Here is a 16,184-nt window from a genome sequence, read left to right as displayed (position 1 = left end):
TCAGGTATTTTTCGTGGAGTCTGTGTGTGAAGACCCAGAGGTCATTGCCCAAAATATAATGGTAAGCTTTGTCTCCTTTCATTGAATCCAGTAGAATCAAAACAGGACTTTTAAAATTTCTGATATACCTCCCCAAACATTGGCTGCTGAGTCCAAAATAAAAATCAAGAGAAAATTTAGCTTTAAAATTCATCAGAACTGAGTTGCAGACATAGACTTTATATGAAAGATGGATGTAGCTGCTGTAGCGTCACCAGTTGGTTAGTGAAGTCCAGTTTTGAAGCTTCGTGTTGAGCTTTTTAGAGTGCTGCTGTCTTGGTGTTTTTGAAAACACACATCATGATCGGGGTGTGGATGGGACTCAGAAAACAAGGATGCTCGTCTGAATGGTTGTTTAGTTGTTGCGAATGAGTCTTGAACCTAGCTTAGACTTTAAACTAATTACGAAGGAGTTCACTGAGGTTGCAGACCAAGACAGAGAGAGTCAGACTTAAAGCAGCATGAGGCAGCAAACTTCCCCTTCCTGGTTTTGTCTGCTCACATCCTCTCCTTGTGTTTCCTCTTTGTAGCAAGTTAAGCTGGGAAACCCAGACTACATTGACTGCAACTCAGATGAGGCCATCAAGGACTTCATGAAGAGAATAAAGTGTTATGAGTCATCCTACCAGCCTCTGGATGAGGTTCTCGACAGGTGACGGCATACAAAACATGAAAGCACTGGATTTTCAGCTGGATTTCTTGCAACATGAGTTAAACATTAGGTTTGATGTATGTAGATGTTGAATAGTAGGCTCTGACACAGGGATGCAGTTCTTCTTTCAGTCATGAAAACAAATGGAGCTAGATTTATTTAATTTTTTTGCATTTTGCACATTTTACCTCTATCTTGTATCTAGGCTTGTTTTGCTTCTTTTCACAATGGAGCGGGTTTCTGTCTTTATCAGCTGATTGATTAATTGGTAATTTATTTCAACATGTGAACAATATACAAGTACATTTAGAAAAGAAAATAAGAGAGGAAAAAAAATACTATACAAATTACATACAAAAAAACATTCTGATTAATTTACATGTTGAAAGGGAGTGGGAAGAAGTATACACTTATTTAATCCCACCCCTTTGCCATAAATTATCGGTTAATATTTAGTCAGCTTCCTTACTGATATAATTTGTAATAAAAATAGTGAACAGATTTCTGATATACTATATACTATAATATCACATCATGAGTTTTTTGTTTGTTTGTTTTTAAATAGAGACATTCACTTAATTTAAATATTTTCCTTTTCTTTATAGTTCGAGAAGATCATATTTTTATAACTCTTTTTGAACAGTTTTATGTTTGGACATTAGTTTAATTCCATATTCAGACTGTTCCATAGTTTCACTCCATGAACAGAAACACAAAAGCCTTTTCTTGTAGTACGTACCTTCATTGTTTTGAAGTTACAAAAACCCCTTAAATTATAACTTCCTTCTTTCAAAAAAAACATACTCTGAATATTACCTGGCAGTTCTTTATTTTTTGCTTTGAATAGAATTTGTGCTGTTTGGAATTTCACTATATCGTCAATTTTCAATATTTCAGACTGCAAAAATAGTGAGTTTGTATGTTCCCTATAACCTGCATTGTGGATGATTCGAATTGCTTTTTTTTGAAGAGTAAAAAGTGAATGTAATGTGGTTTTATAGTTATTGCCCCAGACCTCTGCACAATAGCTTAAGTATGGTGAAAGTCTATGGAATTTGTGATGTACACATCTGCTGCACATCTGCTAGTTAGGTCATGGCTGCAGTTACATGAGAGGGTCAAATTTTAGGATAGCCCTACCCTCTCACAGTGTGCACCCATCAGTAGAGTGGATGAAATCAGTTCAAGCTCACAGGCGATTAACAGAACGTCTCGTTTCAGGGATCTGTCCTACATAAAGATAATGGACGTGGGCCGTCGTTACCTGGTGAACCGTGTCGTTGACCACGTCCAAAGCCGAATTGTCTACTACTTGATGAACATCCACATCACACCGCGCTCCATCTACCTCTGTCGCCACGGTGAGAGCGACCTCAACATCAAGGGACGCATCGGAGGAGACTCGGGCTTGTCTGACAGAGGAAAAGAGGTCAGTGTCTGTGCATGTAGAGAAAATATGGCAGCACATATGTTTCAAATCACCGAGTTGATCTAATGCATCCTTCTGTGGTGCTCTCTTGTTGTCCAGTTTGCCAAACGTCTGAGGAATTTCCTCCAGGAGCAAAACATCAAAAATCTTAAAGTGTGGACGAGCCAGATGAAGAGGACAATCCAGACCGCGGAGATCCTTGGAGTGTCGTACGAACAGTGGAAATCTCTCAATGAAATCGACGCTGTATGTCCACCTCAAGTTTTCCTTGTGTGCAAAAGCCTCTGTGGAAACATTTGCGTAAATGCTGAACATGTTTCCTCCTCTCTTTCCACAGGGCGTGTGTGAGGAGATGATGTACGAGGAAATCCAAGAGCGTTACCCTCTGGAGTTTGCCCTGAGAGACCAAGACAAATACCGGTACCGCTATCCAAAAGGAGAGGTGAGCATAAAACTTCTTCTTTAAGGATTTTTTAGTTGTTTTTTGGTTGTTTGAGTTTTAAAAACAGTTGAGTGTGACTGATCTGCGAACCTCATTCAGTCATATGAAGACCTGGTTCAGCGGCTGGAGCCTGTCATCATGGAGTTGGAGAGACAGGAGAACGTTTTGGTGATTTGCCACCAGGCAGTCTTGCGCTGTCTTCTTGCATATTTCCTGGACAAGACTGCAGGTAAGAAGGACTCAAAGTAGGTAGTTTGAAGTTTTTTTTACTTTACCATCAGAGTATGCTTTTTAAAGTCTGACCCTGAAACTTACTATAACTTTCTGTCACCACAGATGAGTTGCCTTATCTTAAGTGCCCTTTGCACACAGTACTGAAGTTGACACCAGTGGCTTATGGTAAGTTCTGTAAATTAAAAAGCTTCTAACACGTTCACAGTTATACATGAGTCCTTAAATTCTATTCTTGTTGTATCATTGGAAACAACATTTCAACTTGTATTAACTTGTATCAAAAGCAGTTAGATGTAAACTTTAAGATAAATATTGTGAAAATGTTTCTCAAAATAAAACACCTGAGATATTAAAAATGGCTTGCCAGTGGGCGTGAACATATTATATTTATTTAGTATATTTAAAAAGGAACATTTCTGTATTATAACTAACTACTGTTTGCTCTTATGCAGGATGTGAAGTGGAGTCTTTCTGTTTAAGCGTGGATGCTGTAAACACACAAAGAGACAGACCAGAGGTAGGTGTCACCAGCAGCACTCAGACCTTTGACCTCACTGCATTTTTACCCTCCGACCCACAACTCAGTCAGGAGGCTCCCTCACACTGTATACATAGGAACCACGACAACAAATAATATTCAACGAAACAAATAATACTCAGGCAACATTATTACAAATGTTTAGATTCTCTAAGCTGCAGACTCAGTGGTGTTTCACACTCTTTAGAGAAAAGAATTCATATAAAAATAGAATTTAAAGTTTGGGTTAGTCTGTGTGCAGATTCAGTATAAGGTTTTAGGGTTTAGAATAAATTTGTGTCTGTATGTATTGCTGATGCTCATTTCACAGTACAAACAGGGGTCTGAGGGATCTGAATAGAGAATCCAGAGAATTGATCTGTCAGTAGGCTGTAATTTTGTATCGGGTTACCGTGGCAATATCCTGCTGAGAACCAGCCTATTCATTTATGTCCTCTGTAAAGGATATTTGTTTTTGGTCTATATCTTTTGATTTATTTGAGCTATGCTAATAAATCCTGACGTACTAAACAGAGGACATCCTGGGCTTTCCATTGATATCTCTGCTTTTAGCTCCAAAAATTCAATGGGAAGAGGAATTTTTCCTCGGTTCTCAGGAGGATGTATTCCGATAAGAAGTGAACTGCCTTCGTAGTAGAGAAAACCCAGGGTTAACCAGTCCTGTTTCGTATTACAGACCTTTGGTCTCTCGAGAGGCACAACACCTATTCCAACATTTACTGTAGCTCTCACTCCTGAGCAGGCCTAGCAGTCAGTACTAATCCGTCTGTTTCTTCTTCACACAGCGATTGTAAACTTTCAGTCACACGTTCACTGTCTGTCCTCCAGTGATCCCTGACAGCAATCAAAACAACTGTGAAGTCGCTTATTATTGACATTTCTACCTCTTTTCTCATCAGCTATGACTTTGATTTTTTCCTCAGGTTTGCCATCTAAGAGCTGCATGCTCAGATGGCTGTTTTAGGATAACTAAATGTGTGCGCTCATGAACATGTACCAATAGCTTTGTGTTAGATTGTGGTTGTGTGAGACGTTGTGTTTGGAGTTAGGCAGGTGTTAGATAGTGTCAGAGTGAGTAAAGGGTATATGTATGCTAGTCAAACAAAAAAAAAATAAGAACAGAAATTGAACGTTTTATGCTGTGAAGTACATTTTTAACTTTGTTTTAAATCTATTTTCTCAGCACATGATGTTTTCAGTTCTGGTTGATGTGTAATTTTACTGAACACAAGTGAACTCGTACACCTCAGCATTGATTCTGTTTACTGCAGAGGTCTCACTGACTGAAGTCGACCTATCCTGTGTTATTGTCTTAAGTTTAAATATGTAGCATATGTGTGAACACAATGAGGAAAAATAACAGGGGCACTCCATCAGTGTTTTTAAGTTGTTTTAATGGCATTTCAAAAAAATGAATTTATTTCTGATTGTGGCTGATTTGTATTTACATTCATTATTTATAGACGTGTATTTTATGCATAATGTAGCTTGTTTTCTTAACTATGTGATGGAGACTGTTGCTTTAAATCTCAACATTGTTGCTGCTTCTAAAATGATTTACAGTTTCACTATTGCGATCTAGGCTTTGTGTCTGTGCTACCAAAGTGAACATGTCGAACCTCCAATAGAACCAATAAGTTGTTTTACAAAAAATCAGCATTAATGTTAACTTGCTGCTGGATACAAACAGACTGATTTAATTGAATGTAACATCATTTCTTCTCAACTGTGTGTGTGTTCACACCGAACGCGATAGAGGCGGCCAGAGCGTCAGGTTTACATGTAAAGTCAATGTAGAAGCGCGATGACACGCGATTGCGGGTCCCGCGAAAATTCGGAAGCAGATTTGCGTCGCGAAAAACGCAAAAATGCGTGAAACGCACGTCAGTGTAGCGCGTCTGGCGCGTTTGACTCGCGAATAAAACCACGCGCATCAGTTTTTGTGTTGCATTTTGTGCATACGCGCGTATCGCGTCAACCGCTCCAGTTGGAGAAATCTGAACTCCAGCGTCAAATCGCGCCGCGACAACCAATCAGGAGCCTGATGACGTGGCTCTGACCTAGGTCAAAGGGGCAGATCCAGCCAAAGCCCTTCATTCAATGGAGGAAAGGCTAATCAACGCTGTAGCAAACAACCCGGAGCTGTACGACACCAGCTGCTTTCTGTACCGAGACAGGAATATAAAGGACCGAGCTTGGAGGAAGATATGTGAAGAGATCGGGCAACCTGGTAAGTTCATTCATTTCTCTTTTGAAATTTTTCACTGACCCGGGGAAGCCGCACAAAAGCTAGCAAGCCACCGCTATTTTCCCACTGACGTACAAATACCGTTCTGCTTTTATGCTTGTTGTCATATAGAAATATATTTTGTTTATTAATAAACAGCATACAGTGGTCCCGCTGTTCATCCGTCACTGCCTCGCTTTTTCGCTGATTTTTTTTTTAATTGCACAGTACAGCATTGCATTCTGCAGCCTGATTGAGAAATCTCCCCCTTGTCGTGTCTCCTGCGCTTGCCAAATTTATCATGTTTGGTTTTGATAACCATCACGTCCAATAGAAAAAACAGCACAAAAACACTCATAAGTATGACCCTCATTCGGAAATAGACACCTGCACCGCGAGGGAAAAAGGCGCATGAAAGTGGCAGGCAGATGAAGACAAAATGCTGCATAATAATACTTTAATTTGTGGAGTAATTTTAATACGTTTTGCAATCTACAAAGGTTTGCACTTTGAGAATCAACTTGTGAGAACTGTGACTAATGTTCATGTTTGTGGGGAAAAAAGTGTATGAAGTGCGTGGCAAGGGGCTAGTTATTCTGAGAACGGCTGCTGCAATAAATGAGGGACCACTATATATACTTTCTCTATGATTATTGTATTCGACCTGTTAACATTTAATATTGTCTTGATAGAACCAACTGATTCTGCAGCAGAGCATCCCCTGTTGCTTCTCCTGGCTACCCAGTCCCTCCGCTCCTGCTGCTGCACCCACAGGTATGTAATTGTAGCATCAGATATAGCATGCACTGATAGCTTTGTACTCGGTGGGATTCCCTTGTGATCACCTTTACTAAATATCTACAACCAATCTGATTATATCCTGTTTTGTTTTTCTCAATGTTGAAAATGAAAATCTAGTAGCAGCCTTCTCATTTCTTTGTGTTTTGTGCTGTTTTACAGGCCCACGGAGGAGGACGGCTCCGAGGCAGATGAGGGACGGGTCCCAGGACGGTCCATCGGCGGTGGAGCTGGCCATCCTGGTGTCCCTGAAGAGGCCACACCAGTCTCCAATGGAGCATTTCCTCCTCAGCCTTGTTCCTGCTCTGGAGAGCAGCTGGTCGTTTTTATTCCTGTCTCTCTGTAAATACTTATATTTTATATATTTATGTTTAATGTTTTTCTGTTTGAGAATTTTAATATTATTTCAAATAAATTTTTATAATGACTAATGTCTCAGTTCTACTACACAGCAAATGTTGGCACACGACTTGACACATGTAGAATTTATTTCATATTATACCAATGACAAAATATACTAATACAGTGGGATGCAAAAGTTTGGGCAACCTTGTTAATAGCCATCATTTTCCTGTATAAATTGTTGGTTGTTACAATAAAAAATGTCAGTTAAATATATCATGCAGGAGACACACACAGTGATATTTGAGAAGTGAAAAGAAGTTTACTGGATTTACAAAAAGTGTGCAACAATTGTTTAAACAAAATCAAGCAGGTGCATAAATTTGGGCACCACAAAAAAAAGAAATGGAATAAATATTTAGTGTATATCAATGTGTGTGTCTCCTATATGATATATGGGGTGCCTTTGTCTGGACGTGCTTCCCATCCAGAGCTCCACAGCAGAGAGGGAAGTTCCAGCGCTCCTTGAATCCCTCTGTGATGGACCGCCAGTCTCCAGTTGAAGGCACAGCCATGAAGTCGTCCACTAGACAGTCCCAGATGGCCGTCGCTACCTGGGGGGTGATCTGGCACACCGTGGACACACCGACTCTGAAACTGAACGCGATGGTCCTGAAGGAGTCCCCGGTGGCAAGGAACCTGGACAAAATTGTTCAAAATTAGTATTATGTGTACTGCAGTTACAAAATACATTATTCAAATTCCAAAATACTTTTGTGATGTCAGATTTAAATTACAAAACATAAATCTTACATAAAACATTTTGTAATTATAAGGATAATTACATAATAGATGTCAGATGTTGTAAGATGGCGCCGAGTATGGCAGCCTCGTCGCGAGCTCCCCCAAGCAACAGCTGTTTTTTGTGTTTAATTTTACTTTTCCTTTAATTTTTCACGAGTAGCACATGTCTCCTTGTGTACGACCGACAAACCTTACTGGACATAAAAGACAGACTTTCTCATCACTTTCCGGAGTTCAAGTTTTGCAACACGGACCCTCCGTTTGCAGACCACCCATTCATCTCACCTCAGACGCCTTTGTTCTCTGACCCTGGAGGCCGCAAACGGCGACGCAGAGGGAGAAGATCTGGTGTTCTAGTTCGACTGAGACGGCGCACTAACAGACCACCGTTACCCAGTTTATTACTGGCTAATGTGCAGTCTCTGGAGAACAAGCTGTGCGAGCTTCGAGCACGGATCTCATTCCAGCGAGAGATGCGGGACTGCTGCGTGATCTGCCTCACAGAAACCTAGCTGTCGGATAAGGTACCGGACTCCGCAATACAACCACCGGGGTTCTCTGTGCACCGCGCGGACAGGTCACAGGTTCTTACTGGGAAAAGCAGAGGCGGTGGTGTGTGTTTCATGATCAACAACAGCTGGTGTGATTATGCGAACGTGCACCCGGTCAAATCCTTCTGCTCACCGGACCTGGAGTACCTGATGATTAAGTGCCGGCCATTCTGGCTACCGAGGGAATTTACAGCAGTGATTATTACGGCTGTTTACATTCCCCCACAAGCCGACACTGACCGAGCACTCAGGGAACTGTACAGCGCGATCAGCAGTGAGGAAACCGCACACCCAGAGGCGCCGTTTATCACGACCGGGGACTTTAATAAGGGAAACCTGAAGAAAGTTTCACCAAAACTCCACCAACACATCCATTTCAACACTCGTGGAGACCGGCTACTTGACCACTGCTACACCTCTTTCCGGGATGCATACAAAGCTCTCCCCCGCGCTCCATTCGGCCAATCAGATCACCGCTCCATCCTGCTCCTGCCCGACTACAGGCAGAAGCTGAAACAGGAAGCTCCAACCCTGAGGGCGGTGCACAGTTGGTCGGACCAATCGGAGTCTACGCTGCGGGACTGTTTTGCTCACGCGGACTGGGAAATGTTTCACGTGGCTGCTAATGACATCGATGAGTACACAGACTCAGTCTGCGGATTCATCAGTAAATGCGTGGAAGATGTCGTCCCATCCAGAACAGTTAAATCCTTCCCAAATCAAAAACCCTGGATTAACAGAGATGTTCGCACGGCACTGGCGGCACGGAGCACCGCTTTTGCCTCCGCGAACACATCGGACTACAAACATGCACATTACCAACTCCGGAAAACGATCAAAGCAGCCAAACGTGAGTACAGGGACAGGGTGGAGCAACAGTTTGACAACCCTCGGAGTATGTGGCAGGGACTAAACACAATCGCAGACTTTAGAGGGAAAACCAGCACACCGCAGACCACGGCCTCTCTGTGTGAGGATCTAAACGTATTCTACGCTAGATTCGGCACAGCGAACACCATGAGACCGGACAGTGTGCGCACCACGGATGACGTCAGCGCGCACACTGTGTCTGAGGAGGATGTGCGGAAGTGCTTCAGGAAGGTGAACGCACGCAAAGCTACTGGTCCGGACGGGATTCCCGGCCGCGTCCTCAAGTCATGCGCGGCTCAGCTGGCTGGAGCGTTTACACACATCTTCAACTTTTCCCTCTCTCTGTCTATAGTCCCAGCCTGCTTCAAAATGGCCACCATCGTCCCTGTACCCAAATCCTCCACCATCTCCTCATTGAACGACTGGTGACCTGTAGCCCTGACCCCCATCGTGAGCAAATGCTTCGAGCAGCTGATCAGGGACTTCGTTTGCTCTTCACTACTCGACTCACTGGACCCTTTACAATTCGCATACCGCCACAAAAGGGCCACTAATGATGCCATAGCCCTGACACTACCTACTGCCCTGTCACACCTGGAGAAGACGGACACGTATGTGAGAATGCTGTTTGTGGATTACAGCTCAGCATTCAATACCATCGTTCCCTCAAAGCTGGACAGGAAACTGCAGGATCTAGGACTGAGCAGCTCCCTCTGCAGCTGGATCCTTAGCTTCCTGTCTGACAGACGCCAAGTGGTCAGACTGGGCAGCATCACCTCATCCCCTATCACACTGAACACTGGTGCTCCACAGGGGTGTGTACTGAGCCCTCTCCTGTACTCACTCTACACCTACGACTGCACGGCCACTAGCAACTCCAACATCATTGTGAAGTTTGCGGACGACACTACAGTGGTGGGTCTTATCACCAACGGTGATGAGACGGCTTACAGGGAGGAGGTCAGCGCCCTGACCCACTGGTGTCAAGACAACCATCTCACCCTCAACGTCGCAAAGACAAAGGAGTTGATAGTGGACTTCCGGAGGTGCAGAGAAGTACACACCCCCATCACCATCAACGGCGCTGCTGTGGAGAGAGTGAGCAGCTTCTGCTTCCTTGGTGTACATCTGGCTGAGGATCTTACGTGGTCAGTACACATAAACAAAACAGTGAAGAAGGCGCAGCAGCGCCTCTTCTTTCTCAGGAGACTGAAAAGATTTGGCATGAGCCCCCGCATCCTCAGGACCTTCTATCGCTGTGCCATTGAGAGCATCCTCACTGGATGCATCACCACCTGGTATGGCAACAGCACCGCTTACAACCGCAAAGCTCTCCAGAGAGTAGTGCGGTGTTCTGAACGGATAATTGGAGGTGAGCTTCCCTCCCTCCAAGACATCTACAGGAAGCGGTGCCTGAGGAAAGCGGGGAGGATCATCAAGGACTCCAGTCACCCCAGCCATAAACTGTTCAGAGTACTTCCATCAGGAAGGCGGTTCTGCAGCATCCGGTCCCGTACCAGCAGACTGAGAGACAGCTTTTTCCACCAGGCCATCAGACTGCTGAACACTTCATAGACACCTCACCTTCACTACTGGAACTTCAACATTATGCACTCCACACTGTATATAAATGCCACTTGTTTTGCACATGTTCAACTACCAACCTGTGTATATTTTATATATTTTATTTTATTGTTTACTCTATTTAATTTGTAAAATATGTATACACACACACACACACACACACACACACACACACACACACACACACACACACACACACACGTAGAAAAACATATTTAGTATACACATCCAGTAATGCATACACTCTTATATTGTACATATATTTATTACTCTCAGATTTTGCTTGTTTTATGTTATTGTATTTTTTTTGCACACCTCTGTTGCTTGTGAAGCTCGCACACAAGAATTTCACTCGCATGTACTGTACCAGTGTACCTGCACATGTGATGTGACAATAAAAGTGATTTGATTTGATAATATATATTAGATATAATATAAAACAGTCAGTTGTGTTTTGTTTTAACTTTACCATATCATAATTTGATTGGTAGCAACTTTTACCACTACAGTGTGCCAATCACTCATAATTCCTAGACATGTCAATCAGGTAGGAATGAAGTAAGACATTAATAGAAATAAAGAGTTGTATGTTGACATGTAGCCCTTTCCTTGCTTAAATCATTGTTAATATTTTTGAAAACTTAACCTGTGATAAGACATAGCTTATCAAGATAGAATATGCTAGATAGAACCATATAACTAAAGATGGAGCAAACTGTTCACAGTCTGACAGCTGCGAGGATTATATACAAATATTCAACTATCCCAGAATTAAACCAGGTCTAAATAAAAAAAAAAAAAAAAAAAAAAAAAAGAGTGAGTATCACTACAAAGATTAACCCACAGTGGTCCTCGTACCAGTTTGATATCAGCAAACACCAAGAGCATACACTGATATGACATCACAGCCATGCTATCATTGCAAACACTGATAACAGCATAAATCGAATTAAATCGGGACTTGATGAGACCTTTTGAGTATCACTAGAAATATTATAAACAGTCGTCTCCATACCACAGTTTGCTATCAGTAAACACCGACAGCATTCACTGTTAGCATACCACATCCATGTTAGCAGTGTATAAACAATAGTTTAGCATATATTAGCACAGGTATCAATAAAGGACTACCGTATTAAACACTTTTACTAACCGCATGCAGATGGACAGGCGCTCTGCAGGTGGGATTGAGCGCCTGTAGTTGGTGTCTAGGCGGGCGATGCTTGGACCAACGCGGGACAGCAAGTCCTCAAACTGGGCGAGGGAAAGACGGTGGTACCGCTGAAAGCCGCGGTCGTCCAGGCGCAGCTCCTGGAGCAAATGGTGAAACTCACCAAACTGCTCACGCCTCTGGAGGACCTGATGGACCCAGGTACGGCGAGGACGTCCTTAACGCCGCTTCTTCTTCTTCTTTGTATTTAACGGCGGTTGGCAACCAACGTAAAGGAGCATTACCGCCTCCTACTGTTCCGGAGTATGGGTCAGACAGTGAGTTTGCAATTTGTGTCCAAAAAAACAAAACAAAACAAAACAAACAAACAAAAACCTACACTCTTTCATAAACACCTATATCATTCAGAAACCCCACCAGTTCCCTCACCTGTGCCCTACTACCCTCCAACACACTCTTCAGATTAAATTCCCCAATTCCCCGCTCCTTCAATCTATTCTGCAGAACTTTCCTCTCCACATCATAACCCTTGCACCGCAGTATTACATGCTCTACTGTCTCCTCCTCCTCCTGGCACACTCCACAAAGCCCCGTCTCATGTTCTCCTATCATCTGTAGTGTTTTATTTAATGCACAATGTCCCAGTCTAAGCCTGGTAATGACCACCTCTTCTCTCCTATTACCCCTATACAACCTACACTCTGCCACCTCCTTCTTAAGATGATACAATTGCCTGCCCTTACTCCCTGAATCCCACCGCTTCTGCCACTCCTGAACAACCTGCCTCCAAACAATACCTTTTGCTTCAGATCCGCTGCTTTTAATTTCCATCTCAGTCCTATTTTTAGTCAGCGCTCTTTTTGCCAACCTATCCACCTTTTAATTTCCACTGATTCCTACATGAGCTGGCACCCAAAGAAAGTGAATATTGCCACCACAACACCTTATTCTGCTTATAGTCTCCAGAATAGTATGCAGCATGCCCTGCCTTGTCTTCGAACAAAATGATTGTAGACTTGAAAGAACAGCTGCCGAGTCAGAACATACTACCACCTGCCTGATTTTTGAACACTCTACCCATTTCAATGCTACCAAAATTGCTACCATTTCAACCGTGTACACTGCCAGTCCATCCGAAGTGCGTCTGTTTATTTCAATATTTTTTGACGGAACTGCTATTCCAAACCCTGTACATCCAGTCCCTGGACTTTTAGCACCATCCGTGAACACATGAATACACTCAGGGTATTCATTCAAGCTGTGAAAATAAAATGCTGAAACAAGATCGACTCTTCCTTTCAATTTTCTCTTCAGATCCAGCAAGTACCAGTCCACAGGAGGGGTCTCCAATAACCATGGAGGAACCACAGAGAACACTACTGCAGGACATATTTTCATACACATGACACTCCTTAGCCCACTGATTCCCCACCTTTCCAAAATGATCCTTCTGACTTCTTCCATACTCCCAGCATTCCAAAAGTACCTCCTTTGTGGGATGTGCGTCACCATGACCACCAAGACGAACCCAGTAATTCACCGATACTTGCTTCCTCCTAAGATCTAGGGGCATTTCTCCCATCTCCACCTGTAGGGCACTGACTGGAGACGTTTTAAAAGCTCCACAGCACACTCTAAGGGCTTCCGATTGCAGAACATCCAAACGTCTCAACACAGAAGGAGCTGCTGAACCATATGCCACACACCCATAATCAAAGACCGATCTAATTAATGCCTGGTAAAGTCTTTTCAAAGCAGAAGAGCTCGCTCCCCAACCCCTCCCAGCTACACACCTCATAACATTAATAACTTTTTTGCATTTGGTTTCAATCCGGTCAATATGCTCCCTCCATGTCAGTCTTGAATCAAACACAACACCTAAGTACTTAAAAGAGCTCACTTTCCCAATTACCTTGTCATACAGTTTCAATGTCAAAGTCTCACTCACTTTTCTTTTGGTAAATAACATCATTTTAGTTTTTTCCACCGAAAACCTGAATCCCCAGTCAAATCCCCACTCAACCACCATATTTACAGCCTCCTGAACCTTCCCCACTAGGTGCTCAATATTTCTTTCTTTTTTCCATAACACACCATCATCAGCAAACAAAGACCTCCCAATTCCCTCAGGAACATTAGAAAAAACATCATTGATCATTATAACAAAAAGCAGGGGACTAATCGCACTGCCCTGTGGCGTTCCATTCTCAACCATGCACTGACTAGAAATTGTAGACCTAATTCGCACTTGGATCTTCCTACCAGATAAAAAGTCTTGGATCCAATTGAATGTCCTGCCACCAATACCCAACTTATGCAACTTGATTAAAAGCCCATCCCTCCACAACATATCATATGCCTTTTCTATGTCCAAAAACACTGCCAAAACAGACTCTTTATTGGTCTGCGCTTTCCTAACAACATTCTCAAGTCTAATAATAGCATCAGTTGTGTTCCGAGCTGTCCTGAAACCACTTTGGTAATTGGCTAAAGCCCCTTTTCTTCCCAGCTCAAAGGACAGTCTTGCCATTATCATACATTCCATTAACTTGCACACATTTGATGTAAGAGCGATTGGTCTGTAGCTATCTGGTTTAGATGGATCCTTCCCGGGTTTTCTTATTGGCACAATAACAGCCTCCTTCCAAGTACTTGGGAGCTCACCCTTAATCCAAACTGTGTTAACCAAACACAGCAGTTTATTAAGCGCTTTCGTACCAAGGTTCTTCAACATTAAATAACAAATTTGATCCTTTCCCGGGGCTGTGGGCTTTGTTTTTTGAAGTGCTTTCACCATTTCCTCCCGAGAAAACGCCGCATCCAAACTACTGCCTATGTGCGCCTTTCTTACTAGAGCCTCCGAATACCGTGTTTTAGTTTGGCACATTCTGTCTTTTCCCAACACTGATATGTTATCAGAGCTAGGAATCTTAGCAAAAGTTTTCACCATAACCTCCACTTTTTCCTGAGCTGTTACAAAGTTCTGTTGGCCTGAAGATAGAACTGGGTAATCCCATTCCCGCCGGTCACCTCCCATTCTTCTGACCATGCCCCAAACCTCCCCCACTGGAGTGGTTCTTCCTATTTTAGAACAGAACAACCTCCAACTGCTCCGCTTTGCTTGTCTCACTGTTCTCCTGACCACTGCCACTGCTTTTCTGTATGCAATCAGAGCTTGCATGTTAAAGGTTCTTTGGAGAAATTTAAACGCCTTGTTTCTTTCCTTTACAGCAATTCGACATTCCTCTGTCCACCATGGCACCAAAGTCCTACTTTCCTTGTCTTTACTGGTCAGGATTGAGGCCTTGGTGGCTACCATAAGTACATAAAATAAACTGATTATTCATTTGATCAACGCTACCAGACTTATCAACCTTGTCAATCGTTTCCTCACATAATTTTTGGAATTTTGTCCAGTCAGCCCTATGAAAACTCCACTTCTTATGCACCTCTCTTAAAGATACCTGTATCTTCCCTCCAACATCACAGAAAACAGGATAATGGTCACTGCCTATGGTAGTGTCTGTTCTGATGGTCCACTGACTTATTCCTGCAAGGACAGTTGAGACTAGAGTTAAATCCAAAACTGACTCTGTTCCATTAACAACATTACATCTGGTCCCCCTACCATCATTCAGGTACACGAAATTGCATGTATCCATCAATTCCTCAATTACCTTACCATTTTTATCTGTGTGTGTGCCTCCCCACACTCTGCTATGGGCATTAAAATCCCCACACCAAATAACTCTACGACAGTCACTTCCTTCAATTGAACGAAGACGCGGCAGCTCCAATCTGGCGCAAGGATTGTAGAAATTCACAATAACATTTGGTTCATTCCTGTCCCAAACCTCAATAGCAATATACTCCAAATCATTGCCTTTACCCAGGAGTCTATATGGAATGTCTTGTTTGACAAACGTTGCACACCCTCCCCCTCCACCACGGTCCCTGTCATTTCTTATTATTTTGTACCCATACAACACAAAATCCAAAGAAGATTTAAGCCAAGATTCCTGTACACAAATGACATCCGGTTTAACATCAAGTAGTTTGATGAAATGCTTCAACTCTTGGCCATTGACCAACAGACTCCTTGCATTCCATTGAAGAATAAGTACCATGATTACATAAAAGAACATCATGTTTCCTGACTTGACTGATAATTGAGGTTGTCCCTCACTTCTTCCCATGTCAGTCCTACTAACCCCAAGTGGTTAATCGCCGCCTTAACAATGAGCTGAATTTTCTCCTGCTTAGATCTCACATCAGCTGTGGTGTTTATCACTCCTGCAATGAATGTAACCAATGCCATCTTATCAATAACCATACTATTCGTGTTGATCCGGGTAACTCCTTGATTCCGAGATGCACCCTGTCCTGGGTTGACGTTGACCTGTTCACTCACTCTCATCACCCTCACTGCTTCAGCATAGGAGATCTTCTTCTCCACCCTCACTTTTTGAATATGATTTTCTTGTTTCATTCTCTCACAGCATA

General features: G+C 42.8%; 1 protein-coding gene across 7 annotated transcripts in view; it reads left to right on the top strand.

Moving 5' to 3' along the window:
* pfkfb4b (6-phosphofructo-2-kinase/fructose-2,6-biphosphatase 4b) overlaps nt 1-16,184 on the top strand; it is a 33,559-nt gene that overhangs the window by 10,087 nt on the left and 7,288 nt on the right. For 3 of the 7 annotated variants that reach the window (XM_084928372.1, XM_084928374.1, XM_084928377.1), the window contains exons 6-14: nt 5-61; nt 570-691; nt 1,913-2,120; nt 2,220-2,366; nt 2,458-2,562; nt 2,662-2,791; nt 2,899-2,961; nt 3,249-3,313; nt 7,193-11,104. In XM_084928372.1, the coding sequence (XP_084784498.1) occupies nt 5-61; nt 570-691; nt 1,913-2,120; nt 2,220-2,366; nt 2,458-2,562; nt 2,662-2,791; nt 2,899-2,961; nt 3,249-3,313; nt 7,193-7,264 (969 nt within the window). In that variant the 3' untranslated portion in view covers nt 7,265-11,104. The other 4 variants (XM_084928373.1, XM_084928376.1, XM_084928379.1 and 1 more) reach the window with 3 other exon arrangements.

Source organism: Perissodus microlepis, chromosome 5 (assembly GCF_051167445.1).
Source record: "Perissodus microlepis isolate ML-2025 ecotype Zambia chromosome 5, ASM5116744v1, whole genome shotgun sequence".
Taxonomy (NCBI): Eukaryota; Metazoa; Chordata; class Actinopteri; order Cichliformes; family Cichlidae; genus Perissodus; species Perissodus microlepis.
Note: the sequence above shows the minus strand (reverse complement) of the source record. Positions and strands in the feature narration are given on the sequence as shown.